This window comes from Mandrillus leucophaeus, unplaced genomic scaffold, assembly GCF_000951045.1.
Source record: "Mandrillus leucophaeus isolate KB7577 unplaced genomic scaffold, Mleu.le_1.0 Scaffold283, whole genome shotgun sequence".
NCBI lineage: Eukaryota > Metazoa > Chordata > Mammalia > Primates > Cercopithecidae > Mandrillus > Mandrillus leucophaeus.
Genome location: NW_012102954.1, coordinates 3,159,754 through 3,174,166, shown reverse-complemented (window position 1 = coordinate 3,174,166; position 14,413 = coordinate 3,159,754). Strand labels below are relative to the sequence as shown.

The following is a 14,413-nucleotide window of genomic DNA, read 5'->3' as shown; positions in this document are numbered from 1 at the left end:
TTATGCACATGTACCCTAGAACTTAAAGTATAATAATAATAATAAATTAATTTTTTAAAAAAAGTGCCTTCTAAGAAAGTAAAAAAAAAACAAAAAGCAAGTTAAGTTTATTGAATCTTTCCAGCTGGTTAGGAATGTTTAAAAGGATGAATTTTTGAAACTTTACTCATGATATTTTCTCCATATTATTGAAATAGCCCTCATCAAAATACATGAAGGCCAAGGGCATTCTTATGTTGGAAGCATTGAAGTGAAAAGAAAAAAACAAGAAATACCTCTGACTAAAAGCAAAGGTAAAGAAAAGTTGAGGACTAATGAGAAGGCAAGGATGAAGCAGAAGAAGCACTGCATCTAGGAGCAAGAAAGTGACTCCTAGTTCTTCATCTCTCACTCATTAATAACATCCTTTTGGCTGTTACACACAGATATACACACAACCACATACATGCAATCATAAACACACAACTACAGAATGACAGGTTTTAAGACAAATTTTTTTCCTCTTTCAACATTTTTCAAGGTGCTCAATTATTCTCCATTTAGATGTTCTGATTCTTTTAAATATATTCTACAATATATCACTGCAGGGCTTATTTAATGTGGCTTAAACTTTGTTGTTTTAAATAGTATGATTTTGATAGATGGAGTTGAAAACAGTCAATATTACTCACAGTACCTTAGTCCTGGCCCTGCTGCTGCATGGCCCTAGATACATTCCATTGACTCATTAACTCATTCAAAAATATGCTATTAACTGTTACCATGGGCCAGGCATCTACCCTCACTTGGTCTATTTTAAGGAAAGAAATTAGCCCATTCATAGAACAACATAGAATGTTTGCATATTACAAAGTTCCCTCTGATATAGAAATTGTCAGTTCTTAATCTGAATTTGTATGCATGTGTTTAAACATCAGGGCAAAACATTAAAAAGCTCAATGTTAAAATTATCAGTGCTTGAATTGTATGGAAGTTAGTTAAAAAAGATAATTCAAAGTTATTTATCCCAAGGCTGGGCGCAGTGACTCACGCCTGTAATCCTAGCACTTTCAAGACCAGCATGGCCAACATGGTGAAACCCCTGTCTCTACTAAAAATACAAAAAAATTAGCTGAGTATGGTGGCACACTCATGTAGTCCCAGCTACTTGGGGGCCTGAGACAGGAGAATCACTTGAACTCGGGAGGCGGAGGTTGCAGTGAGCTGAGATCGCACCACCGCACTCCAGCCTGGGCTACAGAGTGAGACTCTGTCTCAAAATAAATAAATAAATAAATAAATAAATAAAATAAAGTTATTTATGCTACATTTTAACTTCTTTATTAATCACAAATCTTTAACAAATAATATATAGAATGAAAAATTTAAAAATATTTTTTAGGGGGGATGGTGATGGTCTATGTTTGGTTTGTAAAAGAATTAGTACTTTTTGGTCAATACAAGTCTATTTTGTTAATTTTATTTACAGTAAGTCTACAAATACTAGTAATACTAGTAACATGCTAATATAAAAATATTATTTGTCTTGGAAATACTATGAATTAATGTAATTTTCATTTTGAGTAGATTTTCATTTGAATTAATCTGGAGTTTTTACATTTTAAAAGCTATATTTCCAATTTTTTTAATCAATCTAACTAGTCATGATAGAGTGGATCCAAGCCTGTGGTCCGTGTTTCTCAAATTTGAGAATGTGCAAATGTCAGAGAATGTGCACATGAACTCTAGTTTGAGGAATTCTGCCCTAAATTATTCAAAAAGGATATTATCATATTGCCTGGGATATGGCCCTCTATGTATTTTCTCACAGACGGTATTCACTGTGCTCCTCCATAACGAAGTCCCCACATTGGACCCCTTAAATTCTGTCTTTTCACATTAACCTGATTCCTTTCTCTGAGTTTGGTAAAAATAATTTTATATTCAAGGTAATACCTTAATCTGATTATTAGATAATTATAAAACAAGGTGCAATTAGAAAAGAACCATGGAGGGTAAGATAGGAGACAGAAGACTCTATCAATTTGCTTCTGATCTTTGAATGATCATATGATCTTGATTACATCACTTCATATCTCTAAGTCGCAGTTTCCTCCTCTGTAAAAATAGTCCCCATATTCCCCACCGGGTTGCAATAACAAATGAAATAACAGATACGGAAAGTACTATAACTGTCATGAAACCAATATAGGACCCTCTAAATTTACTTATAATGTCTTGGGCTAAAGCCATATGAACTCAGACTTACTTGAGACAAATTATTACACTACTGTTTGTTTAACTTTGGGTAATCTGCATTACACATAAACCTTGGTGTTCATGCATAAATAGGGTTAATAATACCTACCTCATAGGATTATTTTAAATATTTCATAAGATAGTATATGTAAACTTTTAGCCTGATGTCCAGCTCTGGTAAATGCCTAAAAAGTAGTAGCAATTTCAAAAAAATGACCAAGGTTTGCAGCATGTATTTTTATTGCTATTTTTAGGGAATTCAATTAGAGGAATAAGAACATCATGAAATTATAATGCCTTAGGAATTTAAAATACTAAAGCAGAGACCTGGTTCAAATTCCTAATTAAGTTCCTTAACTTTAACACAAGAGGAAATAGCCTCAAGAACAGACTGTTAGGGTTGTTTATATAAATGAATCTAAAATGATTCTTCTCTCATGTACGTATCCTATAGATGTAGATGAAAAACACACAGAAGTGATGCCTTAGTTTGCATATCCTCTCATCAACTGATAAGCCATGATCAATCTGAGAAAACTGTTGCAACTACAGAAATGCAGGTGAAGATGATTCTTCTCTCTCATTGCAGTCTTGAGACTTTTGGTTGAGAAAATAAGTAAATAAGCAAATAAAGAACCACTAAGGAACTACAGAGCAACAGAGAGACTATTCACAGAGGAATGGGTATATTATGTATGCTGGTTGAATGTATCAATGTCATTTGGTTCAGCACCACATCCATATTTAATGTAAGTTAAAGTATGCAGGGAAGCCTCTGAGAATTGATACTGAAAATGTCTCAGAAATTACTGAAAGTTGTGCCTACAGTTCTTCCTTCAAACCTGTGCTTTCCATTTACTCCTGAGAAAAAGAAAGATGTTTTGGCTACAATATCTCTTTTAGCAGATGTCTATTAAAATTTTCTCATGAACTAAGTTTGCCAGAGGAACTGAGACATTCTCCTCTGGTAAAAACTGAAATTAATATTAGACAAGTATAATTTGCCTCTTGGCCTGAATTAGCAAATTTATTATCTCCAACTCAAAGCAAACAATGGGTAAAAGGGTGAAAGATGACAATGAACTGAAGGAGACCGGGGGACTTTGGGTGGTCTCAGTCCCAATCAGTTTCCAGCAAATCCCTCTATTTCTTGGCTTTCTTAGGCCCTTAATGCTTTACATTTTCTCCTACTCACCAAGGGCTTGGTTTCATCTTCATCTTTGAAATAGTAGAGCTGATCCCCCTTGAGCACAAACCAGCGAGTATGCCAAGTCTTGACAAAGCCTCCTTGCTTCCTCAGCCACCCACACTTGATAGCATTCTGCCGCCCTTGGCCTTGTTGGGGGTTCTCCGTGGCGTCATTGTTCTCCTCCATTATCAAGCTTATGGACTTTCCTAGTTAGCAAACAGAAAGAAAGGAAAATAATAAGGTGCTCTGTTATATTCAACTCCCTTTTAAACCACTCTTCTCCAGGAAAAAAAAAAAAAAGAAAGAAAGAAAGAAAAAGAAAGAGAGGGAGAGGAGAGAAGAAAGAAAAGAAAGAGAGGGAGAGGAGAGAAAGAAAAGAAAAGAAAGAGAGAGAAAGAGAGAAGGAAAGAGAAAGAAAGAGGGAGAGAAAGAGAGAGAGAGCAAGAGAAGTGAAGGGAAGGAAAAGGAAAGAGGAAGGGAGTGGGAAAAGGGGTGAAAAATGTTCCTCAACTCATTGGTCAAATTTCTAGACACAAACCACAGACCTGGCAACAATATGCCCAGAGGAAACATGCAGAGAGCTTGTTTTGCCGTCCTGCCTTCTTAAATGAATTCAGCAGCTAAGTGGTGCTCTTTGTCCCTAAGTAGAACTGAAAAATGAGAAAGTTCTAGAGGTAATGTGTGAAGAAAGAATTTCTAAAAATAACCTAAGAAGAACTGAAAAATGAGAAAGTTCTAGAGGTAATGTGTGAAGAAGGAATTTCTAAAAACAAACTAAAGCATAACTCTCAAGATTATGGCCTCTGTGTCTGTTGGGCACAGGCTAGGGCAGGCTCCTGCAGGCTTAGGTTTACCTGGGCAAGAGCTAGCCTGACCTGTGTCCCCATTTCAAGAGACTATTTAGAAAACCTTAATGGAAGACATTTGTCTTACATAGGGGAACATATCTCAAGATGTTTCTACTCTCTGTTTCCCAGATTATTCCCTCAACAATTTCTTTGGCTGGTCAGGGATTCGTACAGCTGAAAAACTTTAAGAGGAAACCAAAAACAAAACAAAACAAAACAAAAAAAAACGAAGTACCTGCTTTTGCTAGTTTTTCCTATAGTTTTTTCCTTTGCCGTACAGCCATTCTGAAGCTTCAGGAGGGTGTGGTGTCTTCCAGTATGTGACATGATGAGGAATATTTTAAGATTATGTGTGAAGTAGTATAAGGCCATACTAACTACACATAAGCAAGAAAATGAGTTCTTCATTGGAAAAATATTAACCAACAGTTGAGATGCTAAAACTGCCCCAGTAAAAACAGAGAAGGTGGACATTCTAGCGGAGCCAGGCACAAGTGGTTAAAAGAGATTTTCCTGTCCTGAAAGCTTCCTCCAAATTCTTGCTAATGTTTATTTCTAAACATTTATTCAGGAATTGGGAAGCCCTCTCTATCTCTTGTGTCTCTGATGAGGTTATAAAGATATTGATTATCTGATAAAGCACAAATTATTCCTGTCCAGGCATATAAACAAAGTCCCTGTTTTATCATTTCTGATTGATTCTGGAAGACAAGCTGTCTTTCTGTCTGGTCTTTATATTCACCGCTAATTTTTTAATCAATTTGCATGTATACAATTCTACTTATAAATTCCATGAAGTTTCTATTGTCAGTCCTTGGTCATTTATGTTTCTTCCTTGAAGTCTCAGGGTCAAATCTTCCATTATTGTGATTCAAGTTCTCTCAATTTAGTCCTGTCATTCCTGTTGCAGGGATGAAGCAGAACCTTTGTTCTAATTACTTATTTTAATAACTTCAACCATCTTTGCAGAAGATTTGCCTCCTTCATTGGCATATATTTCAATCTATCACTATGCTTACCTTAATCTTCACCTCTTAAACTACTTTTAAACTTCAAGGAAGTCACTTGACTATTATCTGTCTCATTCAATATGCACTTTTTTCCTTTCTTAAAAAACAGGCCCCTGTCTCTACAATACATCTGGACACCTCCTTTGCCCTATGGGGCATTCCATGACCATAACCACTTATTGGAGAAAACATTCTCCCCTCAGGTGTGTGCCCGTGTGTGTGCAGACTGGACCATACCTGATGCTTCCAATTTGCTATGCCCGCAGGGCAGGAATTTTCATCTCCTTTCCTTCATAGTACCTGACCTACTATGACGAGCCAAGAACTCCATCATAAATGAACAATTAATGCTGTAATTTAGATAGTAAGTATGCTTAGTTAGACCACCCTAAATAATCTTTTTCATCTCCTGGTATTTAAACTGTTTACACAACTTGCTGTTTCATCACTGCCTACTTATTCTTTGACCAAACACCTTAACTTATAAAGTTAAATGGGACCTTAAAACAAACATTCCAACACACACACACACAGGCACCCCACAAACATGCACACACAAATCTAGAATTCATTGCACAACAAATTATTTAGGGCCCTTATGTATTTTTTTCTTTCCTCTCAAATTCATGCTTTCTATTAAGTTTGAAAAATTCCCTCTAACATGCTTCAAGGTTATTAGCAACCTACCATTGATAATATAAAAAATACAAGTAGCTAATTTCCCTTTTGTGTACATTAATGCCTTAGTGAGAAATGTGTGTACACTAGAACATGGTTTCTGATTCCTTTTGCATATATTGTTTATAAGTCTGACCGAAGTCAATGACTATATTGCCCACTGAACTGACTATAATGCCTATACTTTTATGATTTCAGAATGCATCAGAAAGTGCTTTACTAATGCTAATTGAAGACTAGTTGTAACAATTCATTAAAACAGAAATGAAAACAGACTTATACTCCTAAGGGAAAAAAAATGCCACAACTATTGTTGGATGAGGAAAATTAAGTTTTACTAAAATAACCACAATTTTTATAGAGGTCTTAATATTTCTGGAAAAATAAAATGATTAAAATTCTACACTTCATCTTTAAAATGAGGATGCTGGACTGGATTATTTCCAACTATGGTCTCTTCTAGCACTCTGAAATCTATCATCTCTGTAATTCCGTAAGTGTAGGGACATCAGATATCCTTACTACTCAGTAGAATGTCTGGCATGCAGTGAAGCTCAATCAATGTTTGATGAAGTAATCAATTTTGCAATAGGTTTCATGCTAAGGGTCTGAAAGTGAACATGATCCCCCTCTGAAATGTGATCTTCCCCCAAACCTGACCTTAGTAAATGACACCATGGTACACCCAGTTTCAAAGATAAGTATATAGAAAACTTATCATTTGACTCCTGACTCTTCCTCACCTCGGATATCAAATCAATCAGTAAATTCAGAATGCCTCTAAAAATAGTTCAAATCCATCCTTTTGGCTTCATCTCCATTGCCACCTTCTGGTGCAGTCCACTATTATCTTTTGAGGAGATGATTCTAATAGCCTTCCGAGGAGTCTCACTGCTTCCATTTTTAGCCATAAACGCAAACACACAGGTACATGCTCACACATATTTCATTCTCCAAAACGCAGCCAAAGTGAGCTTTTAAAAATTCAAATCAGATAAGGACTCTCAACATTTGAAAATGCTGTTGGCTTCCCACTGTACTTATTTCAAAATCCAGAGTCTTACCATGGCCAATAAGGCTCTGAATCATCTGGCACCTGTTTACCTCTCCAACCTAATCTCATGTCACCTTCTCCCCATCCCTCCCCATACCAGACACATACATACTTAACCACTCTTATCTCCTTTCAGTTCTGGAAACACCCAAGCTCCTTTATGCCTTGCTGCTTTCTGCCTACAAAACTGCCTTGAGCTGTTTTCATGCTCAACTCCTTTTTATCTAAGTTTTGGCTTAAAATCTGCCTCTTCCAAAAAACCTTCACTAATCACCCTGTGAATTAGGTCACCTCTTTTTATTCTCTGTCACTGAACTGTGTCCTTTGTCTCCCTGATACTTCTCTAAATTGCTATTTATTTAGTTCTTTATTGTCTATCGCCCCACCAGGAGATCATATGCTTCATGACGTCAAGGACATGGCTTTCCTTACTAAGCATACCCAATGCCTTTAATAGTGCTTACCTGGTACTCAATAAATCTGTTGAATCTACAGATGGAGCTCTGCAATAATCACAACAGAATCTCTACAAAGAATATTCTAGAAGGTTCTTTTTCATTGCATTTAATGCCTTAAAGAAAACTGTACGTTAAGAACTTGACTTTTTCCTTTTACATAGGAGACTTCAATTAGCATGAAAATTGTTCTTAAACACAATGTCAAAATCATTACACTTGAAAGAATCTGAAACTGTCCTTATGAAAAAAATATTCAGAATTTATACCTTTTAGTTTTGGCAAGAAATACGCATAACCAATTGTGGTTTAACACTAAGTACAGTTTATTCACTCAAATTCTCAGAGAATGCTTTCACTGAATCTCTGCTGGGAAAATACTTTCACTGAAGTCAGGCCATGGTAGCTGGGTGGTATGTGAGATTACAAAATAGAACTATCGCCTTGGTTAGAAAACCAACATAATGATGAACAAAGTAATCATCTAAATAAACAGCTATTCCAAGCTAAAACAAAAACAAAACTGAGAAATTAACCTGTGTCTGTATCAATCTTAAGATAAAAATCTTAATGATGTCTACTGTACCATGCCATAGCTAGACAGTTCTCAGCATTTGATGGGCTTGTAGCTTTTGAATTGTTTTCCAGAGGAGGAAACTGGTTTCTACATCTGTTTGTATGATTTTCTTTTGCAACCAGATGGGCCAAGAACACAACAGTATAACATGGTGCAATCAGAGATGAAACTCATGCCCCTAACAAACTCTTCTAAGAATCAAACAGTATACACATAGATATATAGCTGTGTGACTTCAACAAAGAATATATAAGCATACATATAAACAAGGATGTAAATAAAGAGGATGCCGTATATCACAGAGTTGCAATGTATTTGAAATTACAATACCTTACTATACATGTTCAGCAAACATGAGAGAATGAGATAGTAGGAGAGAGCTAGAGAAAAGGAAAAAGGGAGAGAGAACAACTTAAAAAACACAGGCAATTCCACCACAATGCATCCACTCAATGAATGCATGCTCCCATGGCAAGGGTGAAGGGGAACAAATACATCTCCATGCTTTCAATCAATATCAGTTTCCTTGGCATCTGGTGGGGTATTTCACTGTATAAATGTGTTCTCAGAATTTGAGTGCACATGATTTCATACCTCATGTCCCCTCAATCAGTCAAAGAAACAGTGATCTGTCCTATTGCTGGGGGAAGAAAACAAAGCAAAACTGGCAATGTCGGTAAAATATTACAACCTATGAGAGATTTGTGGGACTTTGAGAAGAAATTTTGATCACACTCAATTGTCACCATTTGCACTGACTTTAGAACATAAATCATTTTTAAGATGTGATTCCACGGTATGCAGTATATAACTACAGAGAGCCAATATTTACCTAAATTCTACTTTTTCTTATTTTAAACAAAATATTTTATAGGTATTGCCAATAGGCTGGTTTGTCAAGTGGCAGGACATTGTATTGAGCTATATGTCTACATACTAGATACATCTTTTCTATGCATAATTGTTCATACTACAAAAACTTACAAAAGGAATTAGATGGTATGTGCATGTGTTTACAGGCATACATGAAAGTGCACATATGTGTATGGGTGTGTGTATGTATGGGTGTATGGTGGGTGTGGGTATATATATATACTATGTATGTTCTGTTTGGAGCAGGAGTCCCCAACCCCCTGGGCTGCAGACCAGTACCAGTCCATGGCCGGTAAGGAATTGGGCCACACAGGAGGTGAGCTGTAGGCAAGCGAGCATTACTGCCTGAGCCTCATCTCCTGTCAGATCAGCAGTGGCATTAGATTCTCATAGGAGCTCAAACCCTATTGTGAGCTGCCCAGCAGGGGATCTAGGTTGTGCGCTCCTTATGAGAATCTAACTAATGTCTAATGATCTGAAGTGGAACAGTTTCATCCCCAAACCATCTCCCTTTCGCCCCATGAAACTGGTCCCTGGTGTTAAAAAGGTTGTGGACCACTGCTCCAGAGGACAAAATCTTTAAAGACAAAATATTTATTGATATTCTTTTCTCATTTTTTAAACACTCAGTGCCATGGCTCTGGAAGCCATGTAAGCATATGCCTGCAGATCTGACATTCTTTGATGAAGCAAAGTACATAAAAGAGTGTTGCCATCCAGTGTTCAATAAAAAACCTGATTGTGCTATTATTAAAGTCAACCAGTGAAGTGATAGATTTATTTTTATTATTTCTCAGAACATTTCCTCAATAACTGTAGCTGTGTACCTGATTTAGAAGCTGGAACTCTTTTAGTATCCTAAATATTTAAATAATTTCAGGATAAAATGATGTAGCAAGCATATTTTTCATGTAAGTCAGTCACCCCTTACTTGATTTAACGTGTTCAGCTCTCTACTTTGGCTCAGCTGTGAATGTTGAATGTGAAAGTTGAATCCTACCAAATGTCTCCTTTGTCCATTTTCCAATTCCATCTAGATTTTCCCCAGATGCAATAAATGCCATCTCTCCTAACCCTCACTACCTATAGCAGAAGTTAGTGCCCCACAGAGAATTCTCTTTCTTGTTGTTATGGACTGAATGTTTTGTGCCCTCTTAATTCGTATGTCGAAGTCCCAACACTCAGTGTGATGGTATTTGGATATAGGGCCCTTGGGAGGTAATTAGGATTTGATGAGGTCGTGAGGATGGGGTGCTGATCCAATGGGATTAGTGCCCTTATAAGAAGAGACACCAGAGAATTTGTGGTCTCTTTTTCTGCACCCACACAAAGAAGAGCTCATGTGAGCACACAGCAGTATGGTGGTCACCTACAAGCCAAGAAAAGAGGCTTCAGAACAAAACCCACCTTACAAGCACATTGATCTTAGACTTCCCTGCCTCCAAAACTGTTAGAAATAAACTTCTCTTGTTTAAGCCACTCAGACTATGGTATCTTCCTATGGAAGCCTGAGAAGAATAAGATACCTGCCATTGTACCCACTCCACCACAGGGTCTGCATGTTGGCTGGTCACCAGAAACCTTAGCCAATGACTAACTAGAAAGGGAGTAAGAAAGGCAGTCTTCTTGCCTCATAGGGAACTAACTTTGTTTTTCAGTCTGTGCTCCAGAGCTTCTGCATGAGATTAGGTCAAAGCCAGTTTATACTGAACTTGATTCCCCTGCCCCATCCTGCTTCCCTCACTTCCCTTATCCTGAGAGCACTCCATAATAAATTACTTCAGCAGTAATTCTCACCTCAAGCTCTGCTCTAGGAAATCTGGCCTTAGACTCTTCCAAGCTGCAGATGCTTCAACTTTTGTCACCCTCACTTCTCTTCCTAACTTCACCCATGGTAACAATAATTGTTCAACATTGAACTTAGTGTCTTTCTTTCTTGCCAAATGTGGCAAAGCCTATTGTTGCCTTCAATTTCTGCCCACTTTCCTTGTCCCATCATGCCATTCCTGATACTCTGCATCTCAGGTCTGGGGAAGCCAAGAACACAATGAGGATGAATTTGTCAGTACCACCTCCTAGTTTATGGATGGTTGGCTGAAAGTAAGAGTGTGGTACAAGAATACTATTAGGGAGTACAAGTATAAAAGGGAGGAATGCAAGTAGAGAGAAGGGGCAAGAGTCAAGGACGAACATTTTCATTTCCATCACAAAAGTTTAAATCTCCATGTTCTACCCTGTGTCAGACATAAAATTATATAGCTATGTGGCTCAACCTTGAATAAAATCTTGTTCATACACAGAGACAGACACACGCACACACACATACGCACACAAATTCACATAAAACTAAGTGTACTGAGAACAAGCAATACTTTTAGAACTCATTGAGTGCCTACTGTGTACAAGACACTGTGCAAATCCAGACCCATCATATCACTTTCCTTGATTACTATCATAGCCTTCTATTTAATCTAAATCCTGATTTCATTCCTAGCACACTGATATGATGGATTCTTTCCATAGCATTAGCATTTTCTTTAGAAAGCGAATCAAGTCATGTTACCACCATTCTAAAACTATCTAATAATTAAACATTTCCACTCAGAGTTAAATCCAAATTATTTGTCACAACCTATACAGCCTCAAACAATCCCTGCCTACCTTTCCTTGAATGCTTCCTTCACATCTTTGAATGGCTAATTTATCACCATTCAATTCTCAGTTCAAACGTTGCCTTATTATAGATGCCCCCCTCGGCCTCCCTTACTAGAAGCATCCCTCATCCCTCACCACATTCTATCATATTTCCTTATTTTATTTTTTCCACAGCACACAAGAATTCCTTTTGTATTCAGTTTTTCTTGTCATTTCTCTGTCTCCCCTTTGGCACAAGAGCACCTTGAGGATGGAGGCCTTTTAACCAGTGTATTGAGCAGAGGTAGCAGAGAGTGGCCATTAAATACACAGTTCTGTGTCAAATGCATGAACACCTCCTAAGACATAAAACTACCAAAAAGCATAAAACTACAAAATGGTTTAAAAATATACCAGATAGCTAAAGATTCATACAAGAGCAAGGATACAGAGAAGGACATATAGAAGGTTTTGCAAACGTGTGCATTTACCAAAAAGTACATAACGGAAAAATATTTAAATAATTAGATCTTAGTGACTTACAGTAAGGGGGAAAATAGTAACTGCTAACTAAAGAAAACAGATGAGTTTTCTCAGTTCACTTTCTGTCCCCTCACTCTCCACCATACCATCTTTTTCTTGAAGAATAAATCAAAATGTGGTGCCTACAAGGGAATCAGTCCTCCAGGTCCAAAATAACAAAGGATGTTATAGAGATTGTTTTAGCATTGATATAAATTCCAGTAGCCTAAATATGTTTACGGGAAGCAATTGAATTTCTTAAAGTAGCTGGAAGGGCTTAGCACTTTCACATGTGGTTTTCCCACTGCCTGGACATCATGGTTAACTTCTATTTATCCTTCAGGTATTCCACAAAGGCTTCCCTGGTGCCACTCCCACTCCACTCTGAAAGTTCCCCTTGCATGATACTATCCTGGACATGACCCTTATCACATATAGACCATGTTTTTATTACTTCTCAGTGTTCTACACCACAATAGACTCCCTGGAACCCATCAGATGAACCAGAATATAGTGAATGCTCAAATAATTGTTAAATAAATGGCAAACTGATGAATAAATGAATGAATGCTTCAATCCATCTTTGTGTTTCAGTCAGTCTTTGGGGTTTATATTAAAATTGACACCAAAACCCTCAAAAATTCCTAGTACTGTACAAAAAAATCATAAAACATTTGCCATTACTAGACACAAATGCAAGGACATCATGCCAAATTCTCTTATTTAAACCTAACCCAAATTTAGTGGCTTAAAGCTAAACTGAACACCAAAAACAATTGAGTCAAGTGGATTGCAATTTGTCTCACTGGATGCTACTCTTAATCATGATTTGAGTTAAAAACAAAGAAAAATTTCTTCTTGAAAATGAAAAGTATAAGCATGAAAAGAACAACGGGAATTAAATGAAGCAAACCAGCCACGAATACAAAGTCAAAAATAGTCACCAGAAGGGCATACCTGTGGGAACTTATGCAGTTATTTTCCTGAAGAAACACTACAAAATCCTGTTGCTTGATTAAATTGTTCAGAACATCAAGAGAATAGACAATAGCAAAAAATGATGTGTATGTTGGGATTGATCAGGAACATCAATCTACATGTTATATTTTAAGCTTCAATGTTTCCTTATTAATTTGCTAAGAAATCAAAATGACTTACTGAAATGAACCATAAAAAAGGAACTTTCTCCTAAGAATTTGGTTTTTGTGGTCTATTTAATGCCTCATACATTGTAGAGAGAATCTTTTCCCTCCTAAGATTGTTTTAATTCAACTAGAGAAAAAATCAGATTTATAGTAATTTTAATATATGTATAATACTTTAATATATACTTAGAACTGCCCTTCACCATCACAGTGATATCTGAAGGACAAATAGAAAAGACAACCATTGGAATTCCCCATAGTGATAACCTGAGTAAAAACAGAAATCAAATCAAAAGATATACTTTACTATTGATGGGGATTAAGAAAGAACTGCTGCTTGCCAAGCCCAAGGCAGACATTATTAATTAATCACCTATATTCACCCCCAGATGCCATCTCAATCCAGCGCTCTAGGAAGTCACAACCAATTAATCATATATACGGAAAGGTAACAAAGACTCCTTGTTAATTCAATTCTATAAACAAACTAAGAACTGAAGATATCCCTCAAATATCAAATAGAAACTCCGGTGCTCCTCCAAAAGCAATGACATTTGAAACAGGAAACTATGAGAAATTCAACTTATTTTAATGGAAAGCTTGAAGATGGCAACTATCATTTCATCATATGGCCACAGAGAAACAAAGAAAACAAGCCTGAAGCAGGAAAGATGAAAAGGAGTTGGATGTCTCTTATTTTATATTTATTAATTGAATCTGTGACTAGATCCTTCAAAATAGGATCAGAAACATGACGTTATAAACATCTCAATGTTTAAGCTTTTGTATGTACTCTACTCCCTCACCCATAGTTTATTAATATGATTTTGTTTTGAAAAACTGTCACAAAGAAAAAAAAATTGGGGAGGCCCAGAAGGGTTGTGAAGATGTTGGTCAAAATATACAAAATGACAATTAGACAGGAGGAAATGTTCAAGAGGTCTATTGTATAACATGACTATAACAATGTATTGTTTTCTTGAAAATTGCTAAGAGTAGATCTCAAGTGTTCTCATCACAAAAAATAAGAATGTGAGGTAATGTTTATGTTAATTTGTTCAATTTAGCCATTCCAGAATGTATGTGTATTTCCAAACATCATGATGTACATGACCAATGTATGTAATGTTTATTTGTCAATTAAAATTAACTCATTCATTAATTTTTAAAAGAGGTTTTCCACACCTAAA

The 14,413-nt window shown here is 36.5% G+C and overlaps 1 protein-coding gene across 1 annotated transcript in view; it reads right to left on the bottom strand.

Moving 5' to 3' along the window:
- Nucleotides 1–3,228: 3,228 nt before the first annotated feature.
- Nucleotides 3,229–14,413, bottom strand: part of ARHGAP24 (Rho GTPase activating protein 24) — a 94,665-nt gene continuing 83,480 nt past the window's right edge. Inside the window, 1 exon segment of the mRNA XM_011985443.1 lies at nt 3,229–3,633. Coding sequence (XP_011840833.1) covers nt 3,398–3,633 — 236 coding nt within the window. The 3' untranslated portion in view covers nt 3,229–3,397.